Source organism: Carex rostrata, chromosome 18, assembly GCF_964058835.1.
Source record: "Carex rostrata chromosome 18, lpCarRost1.2, whole genome shotgun sequence".
NCBI classification, from domain to species: Eukaryota; Viridiplantae; Streptophyta; class Magnoliopsida; order Poales; family Cyperaceae; genus Carex; species Carex rostrata.
Genome location: NC_135935.1, coordinates 3225866 through 3244502, shown reverse-complemented (window position 1 = coordinate 3244502; position 18637 = coordinate 3225866). Strand labels below are relative to the sequence as shown.

At 34.4% G+C, this 18637-nt stretch overlaps 1 protein-coding gene across 1 annotated transcript; it reads left to right on the top strand.

Moving 5' to 3' along the window:
• The first annotated feature begins 7461 nt into the window (after positions 1-7461).
• On the top strand, positions 7462-14307 carry EMB1997 (para-aminobenzoate (PABA) synthase family protein). Its single transcript, XM_078319482.1, has 13 exons — positions 7462-7797; positions 7929-8060; positions 8149-8216; positions 8328-8392; positions 8969-9035; positions 9137-9361; positions 9698-9805; positions 9900-10157; positions 11320-11399; positions 11475-11574; positions 11880-11962; positions 12065-12679; positions 13553-14307. The coding sequence occupies exons 1-13, from the start codon at positions 7554-7556 to the stop codon at positions 14073-14075; spliced, it is 2568 nt and encodes an 855-aa protein (XP_078175608.1). The 5' UTR covers positions 7462-7553; the 3' UTR covers positions 14076-14307.
• Positions 14308-18637: the final 4330 nt, after the last annotated feature.

Below are 18637 nucleotides of genomic sequence, written 5' to 3'. Positions count from 1 at the left end.
TTATGTTATATTTCACCATTGTGTTTTATTGCATTGGAGTAAAAGGTCAATTTGTTGATTACTAGTTCATTTTTTTAAAAAGAGAATGTACTGATGCGGTACCAGTACACTTCGAGCTGATTTTGGTCCCACGTTTTGAAACTTCAGGCACTGTTCCAGTGGTGCACGGCCTAGATAATAAGGGATGGAAATTCTATCTTTTTGGTACGACAAGTGGCATGAGAATAGTTTGAGAAGACCATCTGACGGACTTTTGAGACCTCGATGTCATGCTAACAGGTGGTAAGGTAAAAATGGGGTTTTTTTTCAAGCTTTGGGAAACTAAATGTCCCAAAACAACAAAACTATTTGCATACTTACTGCTAAGGGGTAGAACACTGATGCAAGATGTAATGAGAAAGAGAAAAATTCAGTGTCACCTTGGTTGTGTATTGTGTAGCACTTGCCCGATCGAGCCGGTGTTACATTTAGTCCTTTTATGTCCATATGTGGTTCATGTATGGTGGTTGGTCTCATATAAGCTGGGTTCAAATCTTTAAACTTGCTGGTAGTGTGGAGCACGTATGCAGCTGATGCATATGCAATATAATTTATTTTAATATAATTTGCTTTGTTTTTCAGGTAAGGTCAAGTTGGTCTTTTAAACATATGGTTGGGTGATCCAAGGTAGTTTGACAGTCATAAGATATATAGCATATGAATTGAATGTCTGATTGAAAGTTTCATGTTATCCGGTACCACTGATATGAGGTCCGGTACTATTGGCTTTGGAGAACTAGCAGGCATGAACTCTGGTAAGAAATCATGACTGGTACAGACTACGGTACCACTGGTAGGTATCCTGGAGCTGACCTTAAGTGCATTCAAGCTAGATTGAGCAGAAGTGAAGCAATAAAATCATTTGTTACGTGTTACAATTTTAATTTTCTTTTCCTGAGACTCTTTTCATATTTCTTTTTATTTACATTTATTTCTATAGCTAAAGGTGTAATATGCTAAATTTATATGTATTACTATGAATTGCGTTTCAAGTACTGATTTTTATTGCATGCACTTATGTTTAAGATTATAGCATATTTCAGAGGTGACAGAGTTCAGTTTATTTGGATATTTTACACTTTGTAGTTGGAATATACTTTTATGTCACATTTAATAATTTGGATTTTGAAGTTATTGTTATATTAGAGGCAATCTTATTTGTATATTCAAAGTGATAATTGTTTTTTCGGCAACTAAAAATGATCCATATTTTTCATTTCTTGAGCTATATGTGTATATGGAAGTGGCATGAGAATTATTGAGCTATTTTCTTATGCTTCATACGTACATGTAGAGGTGTTTGAATTTTTCCAAAGTTTAGATCAATTAATTAATCTTTATCCTTTTTTTTTTTCCAACCACCCAATTTTCTTTTTGAGGGTAAGGTGGCAACCAACCACCCAATTTTCATAAATACAATTGCTATTTTGGGAGCATTGAATGCAAAGAAAATAGCATATTCATTTCATTAGACACTTCTTGTTTAATTATAAAAATAATTTTATAAAATAAAAATTAATAAGTAATGTAATTATTTGATTTTTTATTTAGTTGCATTATTGGTAATTTTATAAATAAAAATTGTATAATATCATGTATTTTTAGAAAGAAAAATGAAATTTCCTACAACTAATCCCACGGTACAACCGAACACCCATTCAATACATTCCTATAATAATTCCTACGAGTACCTATGAGTATGGGTTCCTACAAATAAAAAAGTGGATTCCCGACCCCGTACAATCCCATCTCGCACAATCCCGTGACAAACGAACAAGCCCTTAGTGAATTTTTTTCCCCACGTGAACAGTAAAATCCGAACACGCCCTTAGATTGCAAATAAGCCGCAATTTGTTCAGTAAATAAAATAGATAGAAAGCCCCGAGATTTGAGCGCTAAAGCGTTTTTTATTCCCTTTAATCAGCTTATTCTTATTTTTTTTTCCAGCAGTTATCTTTGCGTACATGACAATAAAAATAGTGTATTTTGAGCTTTTGGGTTCTTGACTTCATAATTTCATACTAGTATCGTGAATCGTGCGTTGCAACGAGAACATATTATAAAAGAATAAAAAAATTTCGTAGAAAAATAACATATTTTCATAAAAAATATATCAATAAAAATATTAATTATTCAATAATATTTATGAATGATATTAAAATATTTTGGAACGTGGACATATTATAAGAGAGCAAATATGTACAAAATTCATTATTTTATAGAAAATAAGTTGGACTTTTAGTTCATAAGTACGTTAATTTTGTATGGTATTTTAAAATGAATTTCCATTTTTTTTCATCATTCTATTATATATCTCAGTATCTTAATGTTGGTTATTTATGTACATATAACATACTATTTATTACCAGGTATAAAAATTTCATTCATTTAAGTTTTACGGTATTTTATTATGAAGTTTTGATTGTCCTTCACGTAATTATAATTACAAGGTCTTAAGTTTTATTTTTTTTTAAAAAACTTATTGTGCATATAATAATAATAATAAGAATAATCATTTATGTACCCGCACAGTACCCGCGCTACAGTAACTCCATTTAGAGGAATAATGTATTATGATCCCCACTAATTATATTGTGTCCACTAATTATTGTTCTAAAAAGATATTATATAGTCTCAACTAATTATTATTCTAAAATCCCAGCAGCACCCTTTCAAAGCCTCGGCACTAATTCCGCGTCAACATTTCTCTAACAAAAATATAGTTGACCTCATAAAAATAAATACTTCAGTGCATAGATATAAATACTTTAAATATTTAGATATTAATACTTTCAGTGTCATATGTAAAAAGAAGAGAGATCCAATTACAACATTATGACAGTTTAGGTCTTCACAAGCAGTTATGTAAAAATTACAACATTGTTTACTATATAGATATAAATACTTGTGTTCTTTGAACTATATACTTCAAGATTTGACTATTAATATTAAAAAAAAAGTTATAGATCTAGAACAGTTGCGGTCCCCACAAACAATTACGGCAGTTTAGGTGTGGATACGACGTCAGAAATTTCAAAAAAAGGTGCGGGTACGATTATTTAAAAGTAATTAATTTATCATTTACATTGTTTACTATATAGATATAAATACTTGTGTTCTTTGAACTATATACTTCAAGATTTGACTATTAATATTTTAAAATAAAGTTACAGATCTGGAACAGTTGCGGTCCCCACAAGTAATTATGAATACCTAATACATTAAGTATTAAAAATAAAAACTGGACATTAACTTTCTTTTACACTCTCATCTTTTATACATTTTTAGAAGTGAGTTTTTCTTGTCCGTTTAATCTCATCAATATTTCTAACGATCTGTGATGAATTTTGCAAATCTAAAATCACAAACATCTTCTGCGTAATTTTCTCTTTCAAATGAGATCCATGATGAAGTACTTTCGGGTTCTTCGTCGTTCAAGTATTCATACCTCAGTATGCAAATATTCATATCTTGTCAAGTATTCTTCTTTAAAATGCCGAGTATTCATATTTAATAAGTAAAGTATATATGTATTGATAGGTACTGGGAGCGTCTAAGTGTTTATTACCAGCATGTACAAATTTGTTGATAAATATTGGAGATGGTTGAGGTTTATTAAAGTTTTTTTTTAACATTAATATTTGTACATAAATTCATAGGTATGTATACAATTGTTAATATGATTGCTATTATCTATAAATAACAATACACATCTTCACGCTTAAGTAGGAATACTAAGTGTTTTAGATATCAATAAATCAAATAAAGTATGTATGAAAAAAATAATAACATAAATGACTAGATACAAATACTTCATGTATTAACTATTGGTAAAACATATGCATCACAGTAACAACAAAATTTAACCAACTAGATATGAATACTTGTTGTCTTAACTATTGTTATTTACCGTTTCGTATATTAATAGCTTGAATATCATCAATTTTAAAAAAATGTTAAATTAAGATACATTACAATGTAACAATTCATACTTCAATTATTAGTATGAATATTTTTCTGGATACCTATCAATATGTTCAAGTACCAAACAAATTAATTAATTTAAGTTACATTACAACATAACAATTCAACTTCAATGTGTAAGTATGAACACTTAATGTGTTATATACTTTTTTGGAAATATAAATGTCATATGTAAACAATTCATATTACAAAAACTACTGTGCTGGTGATTGTGTAGTGGTAGTCCAACCAGGTAGTTAATTCATGAAGCACATTTAGGAATTTTTCACAAATATTTTATAATATAAAAATTCACACTTTAATGTGTAAGTATGAATACTTGATATTTTAAAAATGAATGTTTACAATAATTACAACGCCGACACTTGAGATGGTTATTACGCATCCGCTTGTCCTTGGTTTTTTTCATGTGGTCCCTATCGTAGTCGCTTTCAAGCGACGTTTGTGGCCCCCCAAAGTCAGTAGTGATCTCCCAGGTAGTTAATGCCAAAGACACATCTGTGGGTTTCTCAGAAATAATTTACAACATAAATATTCACACTTTATTGAGTAAGTATGAACGAGGCATTTTAGAGAAGAATACTTGATAATGTATGAATATTTTCACACTGAGGTATGAATACTTGAATGACGAAGAACCCGAAAGTATTTCATCATGGATCTCATTTGAAAGAAAAAATTATGTAGAAGATGTTTGTGGTTTTAAATTCGCAAAATTTCTCACAAATCGTTAGAAATATTGACGATATTAAACGGACAAAACAAATTCGCTTCTAAAAACGTGTAAAAGATGGGTGTACAAAAGAAAGTTGATGTCCAGTTTTTATTTTTAATACTTAATGTCTTAGGTATGAATACTTAATATATTATATGGTAATACTTGCACATATAAGTATACATACATGCACATGCCAGTTGTAAATTTTTTCAAATATAGGTGGTCCCCTAAGTAGTTAGTAGTCTAGTCTCCTATATAGTTAGTGGTCCCTATCGTACTTTATATATCAGTTAGTTAGGGGGACATTTAGGGGACTAGAGTAGGAGGACTGTTAGTCGATCCATAATAATTAGTAGACATAATATAATTAGTGGGGACCATAACACATTATTTTTTTAAGTCCGGGTACTGTAGCACGGGTACAATGCGGGTACTGTAGTGCGGGTACAAAAATAATTATTCTATATTCTATTATCTTCTATAAAATTCTATCATCTTCTACCAGCTTCTATAAACTTCTACCAATTTCAAGTTTAATTCTCAACACCAAGTCCTCTATTAAGTGCTACTTTGTGTGTATTTTTTCGGGCTAAGACATGGACCGGAATAACTCTCTTCTATGGAATTTAAAAAAATTCCATCTTTCTAGTTCCTTAAAAAAATCTATTACTTTTCTAAAAATAAAATTTTGGAGAGAAGATAGTTTATTCCATCTTTCTTGCAATTTAGTTGTAGGCAAACAGTTATACTGATACCATCTCTTGTTACGCATTGGTCAGGGCTTTTGAAGCAGAAGACTAACAGTAGTTTCAGGCAGCGTGGCTACCTTTATGGTTTGACTAACAACATGACTTTGATGTTTTATTTATTCATAGTACCAACAAGCTTGACGATAGAGGAGAACACTAGTTCCTTTGAGTCAGTAGCGGTACCGGTACCAGTTCCAATGGTACCACTGGTCGATCCAGCAGTTGGATGACACACACCCATTGTATCAGTCTTAGTATAAGTATAATGCCACTATTGATGTGTTTATACTTTATACATGTTCTTCCTTTATGGTTTTTGGTTGTGCTCTCAGTGGTTGCAGAAAAAGAGTGTTTTATGTTTTGTGGGTATTTCTATTTTCTAGAGTTTTTACACTACCCAAGGTCAATCACGTGGAGTGCGTATCCTCTGAGATATCTCATATATATTTTGCGTGACCGACATGTCCGGTGCCTATTCGCGGATAGTGCGGGGGCCAGTATTATTAGAGATTTGAGATTCGTGCAGAACGTATTTAAACGGTTAGGATTTCCAGAAAGTCACGCAAAATATGAGATATCTCAGAGGATACGAATTACAATCACGTGTGTGGGGTTCTTCAGCGGATGGTTCTGTCGATGAAGCATGGGTTGAGTTGCTGTCTTGCTGAGACCTTGGTATGTGTAAGGGTTAATTTTTCAAAAGGGTCGGTGGATTTGATATTTGTCACATCTACTAATGATGTAATTGCTAGTTATTTTTAGTAATTGAATGGGTCTCAGTCTTTTTTTTTTACAAAAAAAAAAGAAGAAGAAAAGCTTTCCGTGAGGTGTTGTGGATTTATTGAAGATAAAGAGAGTTTGTGGTGGTTAATTAGAAAACTTTAAACTTTAAGAAGGTCAATTATTAGGTAGGATTGTTATTCATATCATGTGGGATATGCAAAAGTGTTCTTTGATGCGCTATGATTCGCACGGACTTGAACATCCCTCGGTTCTCTATTATTATTATTATTTTTTTTAACTTTTGTTGATTCTTTGTCTTTTTATATATATTTTAGCAGACATATTTATTCCGACTTCGTCCATACTTTTTGAACAAATATCTTATGTCCTTATTTTATTTGAAAGAGAGTTCGGATGCCGATAGCTCTTATTTTTCTTATATTTAATTTCGAAAACTAAAGACCTAAATTTTTATTTTTATCATCTTAAAAAAATTAATTCATTAATCTCTTTTTCATCATAATTCGAAAAATACCTTGACAAGTTGATCGTCATTTGAAATGGCGACTATAATGGACTGATCGCCATTTCAAATGACGACATATTTTTTTTCCTCAGCACAATTTCAAATTTTCTTGTGGGCCCCATCACTTTTTTATATCTGTTGTTAAATCAATTGATCAATTATGTTCAATAAATAATCAGTAGGTTCCACTGCTTATAAATGTTCTATAGTTAACTGACGGAAAGGTGATTATTTAATGATTGACTCAATATAATTGATCAGATAGATCCCACTAATTTGAGCCATTGAATTTTTTTTTTATTAAATACTTTGGGCTCCACTACTATTTTAATATATTGGATCGCGAAAAAATAATATAAAGGTATGATTAAAAAAAAAACAAAGGTGGCAGTTTCAAATGGATCATCATTTCAAATGGCAACCAATCTATTTTGGGTTGCCATTTCAAATGGTGACCAAAATATTTTTTAAATTATGGAAAAAAAAGGATTAATGGTTTTTTTTTTAAAGATAGTAAAAATAAAATTTCCGAACTAAAGATACACATTTATTAAGAAGAATATTTCAATTTTATTGAAAGCTTCATATTAAACGGAGGAGGTAAATAAATGAAAAAAAATAAAATATTCGGATATCTAGACGGAGAAACTGAAAATTTGAAAGTTTGAAGGGGTACTGGAGTAAAAATGTAAACTTGTCCTATTTTATAGACCGCACAAGACGATTTTTTGACAGGAAATATAAAAAAGTAGAGGGAAGGAACCGAACAAAAAACAGGACCGAATTTCAAGCCCGCCACTCTCTCAAAAGGAGTATGGCCACAGCATCATTAGGGATTCGCTCCCACCCCTGGTGGTTCCGCCGCTCCAGCGCCGCCTCCTCTGGCGGCTGCAGACTTGGTTCCGTTTGCTTTTCCGTTCAGCATTCCCGCCACCTCTCCGCTCTCCGGCGGGAAGGCGAAGGTGGAGGTGGAAACGAGCTCGTACGCACGCTTTTGATTGATAACTATGATAGCTACACCTACAACATCTTTCAAGAACTAACTGTTGTCAATCGAGGTTTGTAAAACATCCTTAGTCTCTATCACTTAATTCTTCCCTCTCTCCCTCTCGTCTCTCTATCTTTTTTTTCCTCATTTTCCTTCTGTAAGGACAATTGAATAAGTTATATATTGATTTTTGATCCATAGTGGCACCAGTGGTGATATACAATGATGAGTGGACATGGGAATACATATATGATTGCTTGTATGAGAAAAAGGCATTTGATAATATTGTCATTTCTCCTGGGCCTGGTTCACCCATGTGCGCAGATGATATAGGTCAGTTTGAACTTCATTTCACGACTGTTTGCTTGATTTGCAATAATGGTTCTATGCACCAATGATTAAGTTCCCATTTCTGGTGTAGGTGTTTGTTTGCATATACTACGCGAGTGTGGAGATATTCCAATATTAGGTGTCTGTCTCGGCCACCAGGCAATTGTTTTTATTGTTTTATTATTTTCTTTTAATTCAGTTTAAAGTGCAGTAGATAAGATAAAAGTTTTTCTTTTTTTCTTTTTCTCTCTCTTGTTAAAATTCTGACAGGCCTTGGGATTGGTACATGGTGCCAAAATTGCCCATGCACCCGAACCAGTACATGGCCGTCTGAGGTAATTATCATCTCTTCAATTTTCTAAGGTTTTCAATATTCATATTAGATGTACAGAAGGATCATAACTTCATGGTGCTTGTTGGTAGGTGCTTAATTGCATTCAAGACAAAGTAACCACAGTTTTTTGGGCATGTACTTGATTTATTATGCGGCAGTTAAGAACTTAAAGACAAATTTGTCATTGTTTTTCAATAATCCCATTAGATGTATAGGACTATAACTTCAGGTGGTACTTGTTGGTATGTACTTGATTGCATTTGAGACAAAGTAATTGCAATATTGTTGGCATGTGCTTGATTAATTATGCCTCAATGAAGAACTTAAGACCCAATTTAGTCTCTGTTAAATTAATATCAATGCAAACTTATGCTTCAACCATTATTTACTGGGAATTGGACCATTCCAAACAAGTACCTGCATATTGTCTGCCATTGATTTTTCTTTTTTCTTTTCATTTTTACCATGTATGTATTATGTTCCACCATCATTTTACTCGGCGTCAGTATCTGCATTGTCAATTTTCTATCACTATTGGTTGTTATTGTTATTACCATAATTGCTTTTACATTTGCAGTGAGATAGAGCATATAGGACACGGGCTTTTCAAACATATTCCATCAGGTAGAAGCTCTGGTTTTAAGGTTTGTAATTTTGTCAGTGCCCTTGCTAGGTTTTCCTTTTCTTTTCAGAAAAGTAATGCCGAACTTAATGTAAGAATAAGTAATTCAAACTTCATTTTTAGGTTGTTAGGTACCACTCTCTTGTTATTGAAGCTAATTCTCTACCTAAGGAACTGGTACCAATAGCATGGACTACCTCTGACCGCACCCTCTCATTTCTGGAGACTGAGCATCCCTGCACAATCTCCAATCCTTTATCAAATACAAATGGAAGTTCCAGTTTTGACCTTACCAAGAGAGTATTAATGGGAGTTATGCACTCTTCAAGGCCACATTATGGTGTCCAGGTATTCCCTTTACCATGCCCCTCTTTTTGCTTCATGATGCTATGTTCTCTGGTGCCTAAGCAAACTTGAATACTGTCCCTACTACTATGATAAATATTTTCAAGTCAACTTTGTTTGGTTGTTAGTTGGAGTTGGTTGCAAGTGTTTCTTGGAATGTGAGAAAGGTGGGTTCATCTGCATCTTCTTTCTTCCAAGGAAAACCTGGAATAATTTATCAGCTTGAAAGGAAATAACATGATAATCTTGCATCCATCATCCCATGTTAATGTTTTATTTGTTTCATGCTCTCATCATGACACCTTTCTCTCGTTTTCTTTTATTTTGTTTGGTATTTAGTTCCATCCAGAGAGCATTGCCACTTCTTTTGGAAGACAAATTTTTCAGAATTTCAAAAAGGTGACTCTGGAATATGGACTTCGTACCCCACCACTACATGACAGAAAGGTTCACAGTTAGTGGTAAACTGTAAATTTTTTCTTTCATTTCTTTTAGGAAATACCCTCTGTTTCTACGCTTAATTATCATTATTTCATTTCAGGTTTCAGACATGGGTGACAAGCTTGATTTGTTGACAAATGGTTCATTAAATGGTATAAAGAAAGCTAACAGTCACCTATTATTTGACAAGTTTTTTGTTGGAACAAGAGAAAATAAAACGAAGTATTTGAAATTACAATGGACGAAGCTGGATGGGTTGGCTAATAGAATTGATGGCCCGGGAAAGATATTTTCTGAGTTATATGGTGACAATAATGCAAGCGATACATTTTGGTTAGATAGTTCCTCCACAGATCAGGTAGTAAGGTGTTGGATTTGCCTTCATTAATTTTTGTTAAAATTTATTTTGTGTTGGTTAAGAAGCCGCTTTTAAGTGCTTTCTTGAGGGGGCATTTTCAAGTGTATCACTACCCTGCAAAGCACCAGTGTTGAGTATGCCTTGCTTATGCCTTGAAAGATATGACAGAATGTTCTTTAAACATAAAGACCAACTTTTGTGCCTCTTCAAACCTCATTTACTTCAGAAGAGAACCAAAGTACCACCCTTTCCTGATTGTTTATATCCCCAAATTGAGAAAGTGAATATATGTTACTTAGGTGATGTTAAAGAAATGGGCGTATGAGATCTTTCCAGTTTTGCAATAGTAGTTCTTTTTAGATATACTTGTGCACATGTATATTTCTTTGGAGTATGGAATCTATACTATAACCTATGTCACAAATCGATCACCATCTTAATTTATCCTTCATGAGCCACTGAACTTCCATACCCCAATCAGGTCACAGTGTCTCTGTTAAAGAAGCTGATATGACTCATGATTTATCATCTGCATCATATTTTATCACCATTTCCTTTAGACCTTTTTCTCTTCCTTTAAAACCAAAAGTGCAGGAGGAGGCCAAGTACTGAAGCATTTGTGCATGCCTGGCCGTTGGGGGAAACGGGGGTAGGGAGGGGGGGGGGGGGGATGGGATAGACAAGTGGAAAGGAGGAAAAAATAAAGAGAGATTACTGGAGAAGCAGTGTAGAGAGAAGTTGGGAGAGGTTTCCTTTGTTTGTCTATTGAATGGATGAGAGATGAGTGACTATACGGGGGCAAGTACAAGTTCAATAACCTTTTGAGGAAAAAGTCAAAGTTCAGTGACCAATTTCTGACATGGGACACATGAAATTTCCTAGTACTTCGTTAAGCACATGCCACAACAAATTTAAAAATAAATGAAGGAAAGGCAAGAAAAAATGAGAAAAAAAGAAAAGGAAAAGATGAGTGATGTTCAATCAATTTGTGCGAGACATTTAAATGTCCGGTTAAAACAGAATCACCACAAGCACAAGTGATCATGCTACGTGCATTTGTGTTGATCTTTAATAAAGAAGCACTATACACTTTGTCTGTGTTTTTCTTGTTTTAAATTTTCACTATTTATGATTAATTTATATTGAATGCTACTTGTTTCAGAATAGAGCACGTTTTTCTTTCATGGGAGGCAAAGGGGGACCTCTCTGGAAGCAACTGACTTTTCGTCTTATTGATCAAAGGTAAGAACAAAAGAAGAATTAAAGTTACATACATGCCGCTTCTTTGTTTTATTTGGTTTATATATAATAATGCAGTAATAGATCCAAAAGTGGAGGCCACCTCTTGATCCGAGACAGCAGCGGTTCCATTCAAACATACTTCCTGAAGGATGGCTTTCTTGAATTCCTTGATAAGGTTTTCGTCTTATTTTCTTCCATGAATAACTTGACAAAATAAGCAATATCTCTTGTACTTCTGTAAAAAATGGCCATCACATATCCGCACATACCATTATTTCCTCCAAGTTCTTGGGGACCCTTATTATCCCTGTTTTTCCATCACTAGTGCCTGATGCAGTGGGGGTTCTGTTTTGCTTCTTCTTCTTCATTTTTGTTCTTTGTGTGTGTGTGTGTGTGGGGGGGGGGGGGGGGTTGTTGTTGTCATGCTTCCAATTGCCCATTGGGTGCTCAACTTAATTCAATGGTTTACATATTTTATAGGAAATTCAATCATTCAAGTATGATGAACAAGATTTCAAGGGATTACCATTTGAATTCTTTGGTGGCTTTGTGGGCTTTCTTGGGTACAGTTTCTAAATCATCGAGTTCTTTAATTTTAGTATTTGTGAATTGTAAATTTATGCATTTTTCTGATTTTTTTTTTTTTTAAATATCGGCTAAAACAGGTATGGCCTCAAAGTGGAATGCGGTGCAGTGGTGAATCAACACAAATCAACTACTCCTGATGCATGTCTCTTCTTTTGTGACAATCTTTTAGTAATCGACCATACCAATGGTGATGTGTACCTTCTCTCTTTACGAGATTCCAATACAAAAACCGGAGACCAATGGCTTGTAGAAACAGAGAAGAAACTCATCCGATTGGATGCAAGACCCAAAATTACAAACACCAAATTCTCATCCAAACTATCCATGGAGAAGGATTTGTCTTTCACCCCTGACAAGCCCAAAACCCAATACTTGAGAGATGTGGCAAAATGCTTGAAATTTATAAGAGATGGAGAGAGCTATGAGCTCTGTCTGACAACTCAGCAAAGGAGAAGAGTAGGAAATATAGATACATTGGGGCTATATCTCAAATTAAGGGATAAGAATCCAGCTCCTTATGCTGCTTGGTTGAATTTTGAAAATGAAAGGCTAGCTGTTTGCTGCTCTTCTCCCGAGAGGTTCTTGAGGTTGGATAGGCATGGTGTATTAGAGGCGAAGCCTATCAAGGGGACAATATCCCGTGGGAAAACAATAGAGGAGGATGAGCGGCATAGGTTACAACTGCAGTACAGGTATTATTCCTCCAAGGTGAATTCAAGTTAATTCATTTTTTCTTGTATTGTTTCAATTGTTATCATTATTATTTGCAAATAGTTACTGTTGTATGTATCGCAAGCCATATTTTCATTGCAACTGGTCTCCAACAATTTGAGGTTTTATTTTGAAGGTAATGATGGGTTCTATAATAAAGGGTCAGGTACCATGATAATTGAGTCAATTGTTCGTGTAGGTCATGTTTGGTTGTGGAGTAAGTGGTGGAGTAAACCCTTTACTCCACCTTTAAAGATGGAGCCAAACGAGAAGTAAATTTGAAGGAGTAACATTTGAGTTAATCTGGATTAAGTTACTCTACCTGTGGGTCCCGCAGTTAGAGTAACACCATGTTATAATTTTCTCTCTCTTCATGAGCCAAACTCCAACCAAACATGATTATTTTAATCTACTGTAAGAAATTTAATCTATATTAACTTTACTCCACAACCAAACATGACCTAAAGAGGAAATCTTTTGCATGATGTTGGTTCTGGATACTTTGGAGCCAACATCCAAATTCTGTCCATTGGTTTTATTTTTGTTCGATTTGGGCAGTCTTTAATCAAAAGGAGTTGGCTTGCTGGAAGGACAAACTTGTTTATAAATAATGAAGCATGCACTTTGCATCACAAATTCACAATAATCTAAATGGTTATGAGACCAAGAAGTACTTCCTCTTGATGCAGGTATAATCTGTAGGATTTTATTTGCTAAGAAGGTAATAAGCACCGGGTGCAATTTACAAAAGAGGCTTCTTGTATTAACTTGAGATAGTTTTTGCAAAGAACATAAAGTAAATGAGCAAAAAAGTCCATTACATTATTCTGATAATATTAAACATTCTATTCCAGTGAAAAGGATCAAGCTGAGAACCTAATGATAGTAGACCTCCTACGAAATGACTTAGGCCGGGTCTGTCGGCCTGGCACAGTGCAGGTGCCTCGCCTTATGGAGGTTGAATCATATTCTACTGTACATACTTTGGTCAGCACCATCCAAGGCCAGAAAAGATCTGACATCACCCCTATCCACTGCATTCGAGCTGCCTTTCCAGGTGGGTCCATGACGGGTGCTCCTAAACTCAGGTCCATGGAGCTCCTCGACTTGCTTGAGAGTTGCCCCAGAGGCATCTACTCTGGCTCTATTGGATTTTTTTCTTACAATGGCGCATTTGATTTGAATATAGTGATACGAACTCTTGTGTGGTCTGATGGAGAAGTATCAGTGGGTTCGGGTGGGGCTGTAGTGGCATTATCGAAACCTGAAGAGGAGTATGAGGAGATGATGCTCAAGGCGAAGGCCCCAGTAAAAGTGGTACAAGATATGTGTGCTAAAGAAGGTGATGCTTCTTCATGTGTACCTTCACAATCGTAGGTTATGTTTTGCATTTGATATAAATTATTTCAGAAAATTTTACACAGTATTTTTGTTGTTTTTGTTTTCTTTTTCTTTTTTTGGGAAAGGGGGCCATGTGGGTTATAATTTATATTTTTGGATTGATGATGCAATAATTTATTTGCTTGTAATTTGCTTTTGTTTCCCGTAAAGTGTACAACGGATTACACAGATTATTACTGCAATACAAGTACATAAACACTTGTAGGAAGTAGGAACTATTGGATGCTTCTATAATTTTCTCATTCTTTCATTTGTTAGCGCAATATAGGTACATAAACGCTTGTAGGAACTATTGGGTGCTTTTACAATTTTCTCATTATTTCATTTACATGTGTTGAATAACATGGTGCGTGGGTGGAAGTGGAACACAGACCGTCCTTCTGTGCTGATACGAGGTGCTATCAGCAAGGTTCTCATCCTTTATACAAATACATCTGCAGGTATGTGCATTCAAATAAGAGAACTTCGAACGTTGTCTATAAAAATACATTTAGCCTAAGGGTTAAATACTTTTGAAACTTTCTTTAATGCAAATTCGTAGCCATCTGATCTTAAAAAAAAAAAAAAATAATAATAATAACTCTGTTACCTATTTGTGACCAATGTTCAAGATTCCTAATGCTCTCCCAATTTTTGTTTTTTGGTTGATGATTGTCTCTATTGTAGAATCTGAATAGAGAAAGGGACACATAAAAAAAATGCCTTCTTCACTTTTAAGAAAAAGACGTATTTCTTCATTTATTAGTCATTAATATTGGTTGAGACTCGAGACAGACTCCGATGGCCCGACCAATCTTTATCTTATACCTCCTGGTATCATTAACATTGGTCGAGACTCGAGACAGACTCCGATGGCCCGACCAGTCTTTATCTTATACCTCCTGGTACCTGATTGGCAGCTAAACACGAATCGGATATTAAACGGATCGGATAGTGGTAAAATTATATTTGTATCAGGTTTTATTTTTCATGGATATGAATTGAATAGTAACGGATACGGATACAGATCGGATATTAAACAGATACATATACGGATACAGATATAATTCGGATATTATAACAAAATTAACTTATTATTTAATAAATTATTTTTCTATTAGAAAAAAAAAACTTAATATACCGATATAATTAGATAAATTAATTTGGTAATTCTTCTCCAGTGACCAGTATCTTTGAATAATTTCTGATTTTTCATTGTATCATAAATTAATTTGGTTCAATGTAAAACTATTAGCTATCTTGGAAACCAACAAATGAATTAATAAATCATTATTTTTTTATGTTTATTCCCACATATTCGATTCAATTGAATATGTATCACGTATTCACGACAATGAAAACTCGAACCAGAATCAGGGATATGGTAACCAACATCAAAGTGGTGGTAACCATTACCAAAATCGCCCAAGTTAAGGTCAATCTCAATTGTCAAGATTAGAAAAAATGATGGAAAATTTTATGGTCTCTCAAAACAAAAAGATTGACGAGTTTTCAGATTCTTTGAGAGCCGTGAACAATAGGTTGGATCTAGTGCAGACTCAAAATAGGCTACTTGAAACCCAAAAGGCTCAACAAGCCGCTTCTGCCGCACGCCCTCAAGGCATGCTTCCCGGAAAGCCTGAGCAAAATCCGAGGGAACACGCATATGCTGTAACTCTTCGAAGTGGCAGGCAATATGATGGACCAGAGATGCTGGTCGAAGAAATGACGAAACAATCATTCGTTGCACCACAAACAGCAGAAACAGAGGTTTTTGCGACCTCTCCTGCAGCCTTCCCAGAAATTGCTGCAATTTGCCAAATTCATGGACCATTTAAAGAAAATGAACATTACCATTTCTTTTACGGAAATCATTACTCAAATGCCGTCTTATGCAAAATTTTTGAAAGAATTGTTGTCCAATAAAAGGAAACTTGAAGAGGTTGAAACTGTGGCATTAAATGCGGAATGCAGTGCACTTGTCATGAACAAACAAATTAAATTGCCCCCTAAACTCAAAGATCCTGGTAGTTTTACTATTCCATGCAAAATTAGGGACACCAATTTTAATCGTTGTTTGCTAGACCTTGGTGCCAGTGTTTGTTTGATGCCTAAATTGGTGCATGATAGACTAGGTCTAGGGGAATTAAAACAAACAATAATGTCTCTTCAATTGGCTGACAAATCTGTACGATACCCTTCTGGAATTGCAGAAGATGTAGTTGTTCAAATTGGCAAGTTTTATATACCTGTAGATTTTGTGGTAGTAGAAATGGAAAAAGATCCCCATATCCCTCTCTTGTTTGGGCATGATTTTCTCAGTACAGCAAGTACAATCATTGATGTTACATGAGGAAAGATTTCTTTTTCAATTGGTGATGAGAAAGTGAAATTTAATGTTTTCAAATCAATGCAATTTCCTTCTAATGAAAATGACACAATTTGCAGGATAGATGTTTTATATATCAAAATTGTTGCTCAAATATATAAGGTAACAAATGGTGGATAGCCGGACGAAAATGTAGATGAAATCGGAGTTGAAACAGAACATACTGGTGACACAGAAAATTTGTGTGGGTCGCACGAAATTTTGTGTGGGTTGCAGAAAAAAGTCCGAGAGCAGCCTGAAAATTTGTGTGGGCCGCACCAGCCCGAGAAAAATTCTAGCTGCCCCAGTTTAGCTGATTCTTCTCCCAAACCGCCTCAACTCAAACTGAAACCTTGGCCCCCCACTCTTAGATTGCACAAAAAGGTGATAGGATACATCACAGATAACCTAACTGGAATCAATCCCAACCTTTGCATGCACCGCATCTTGATGGAAGATGATCATAAACCTTCGATAGAAGCTGAAAGAAGGGTCAACCCGAATCTCAAAGAGGGGGAGTTGTTTTTCTCTGTTAGGAAGAAGAAAGAAATTTTTTATTTTCATAAGCCATTAATACCTCCTAACAAAAATTCAGTTTGCCTGACAGAAATTTCACAGGTTAGTCAAGCATTTGTGCAAGAAAAATTGGTGGCAACATCTGAAACCGACAAACCTTGAGAAGTCGACAAGACAGAGCAAACTTGGCTCTCAAAAACAAAATCCATGAAATTGATGAAAAAGTTCAAAAATAGGAGCAAAAGGACGTTCAACAAAATCAAACATAGAGAAAATCGACACAAACAAGAGCAACGGGGAGGCCGCCCTCCCGATCCTCCACCCGAGCAATAAGGCATTTTCGCCTCTCCCTCCACTCCATGTCTTGTAAGTTTCCATGTTTTCTTCTATTTACTTTTTCTTGTGTGAATTTAAGCATTGAGGACAATGCTTCATTCAAGATTGGAGGGTGGAATAGAAGAAAATTGTACCTGCATTTAGAGCATGTTTAAATTTTTGCACAATTGCATTTTTAGGTGAAAAATTCGCGTGATTGCTAGAATTAAGGACTTATTTGAAATTTTTTGATGATGATTTGGGTAACTTTGAAAAATTGGAAATAACCCCATATTTGATTAATGAATTGCATAAGATAAGATGTTTCGACATTTTTGAAAAAATGAAAATTTGAATTTTATTGGAAAAGCATTTATGAAACCGGCTTATGCCTTTTTAATTGAGAAATTTGGGATTTTAAATGAAAGAAAGATTAGGATATCTATTGGTATGAATGAATATCATTGGATATGTGTATTCATGCTGTATGCAAATAAAAAATAATAATAAAAAAAAGAAAAAAAATATGAAAAATGAAAAGACGGAGAACATAAGAGTACTGGCAATAAGTCCAGTTGGGCGCCTTTGAGCTCGTCTCCCAAATATAAAAAACAAAAACAAAAGAGTATTAGAGTTTGCATATATCAATACATGAAGTTTGACTTTCTAACCTAAGCTTGTTCCAAGCTTGGGGTGCGAAAAGAAAAATCACCACAAAATGAGGGCATAATTTTGGCGAAGAAATGAAATATTGATAAGTTCAAAAGATTAGTTTTTACAAATATTGAAGCATCTCTAATTATGAGATTTGATTTTCAAATTGTGGGGTAAATTAAAATTGATTAAGGAAAGTTCAAATTATTTTTCAAAAGGATTCTCGAGTTTTTAATGAAAGCAAGATCATGAGAATTTTTCGCACTTAGGGATATACTTGGAATTTGGCTAGTTTAGCAACCGAACTTATACCTAAGATTAGATTTTTGCTTGAGGACAAGCAAGGTTTAAGCTTGGGGGATTTTGATAAGCCTTAATTATATATACTTTCGGTTAGAGTTTTACCTCTAAAATTGCACTAAATCCCTTTTATTTTAGTTTAGTTTAATATAAAATATACCAAAGAACCAAGTTACTGCCTTTGCCTTATTTAAATTGCAGAAATCGAGCAAAAGGAGCAATTATGTGGGTGTTTGTGTGGCCTGTAGTAATTCTGTGCGGGCCACACAAAATAAATTCAAGCTGAAAATAAAATTCAGAATTTATCAAGTTTTCTCCTTTCAAAACAGAGAGTTGTGCGGACCTTTGTGCAACCTTAAGGAATTTTGTGTGGGCCATGATATCTCCATATTTGATCTATTGTTCC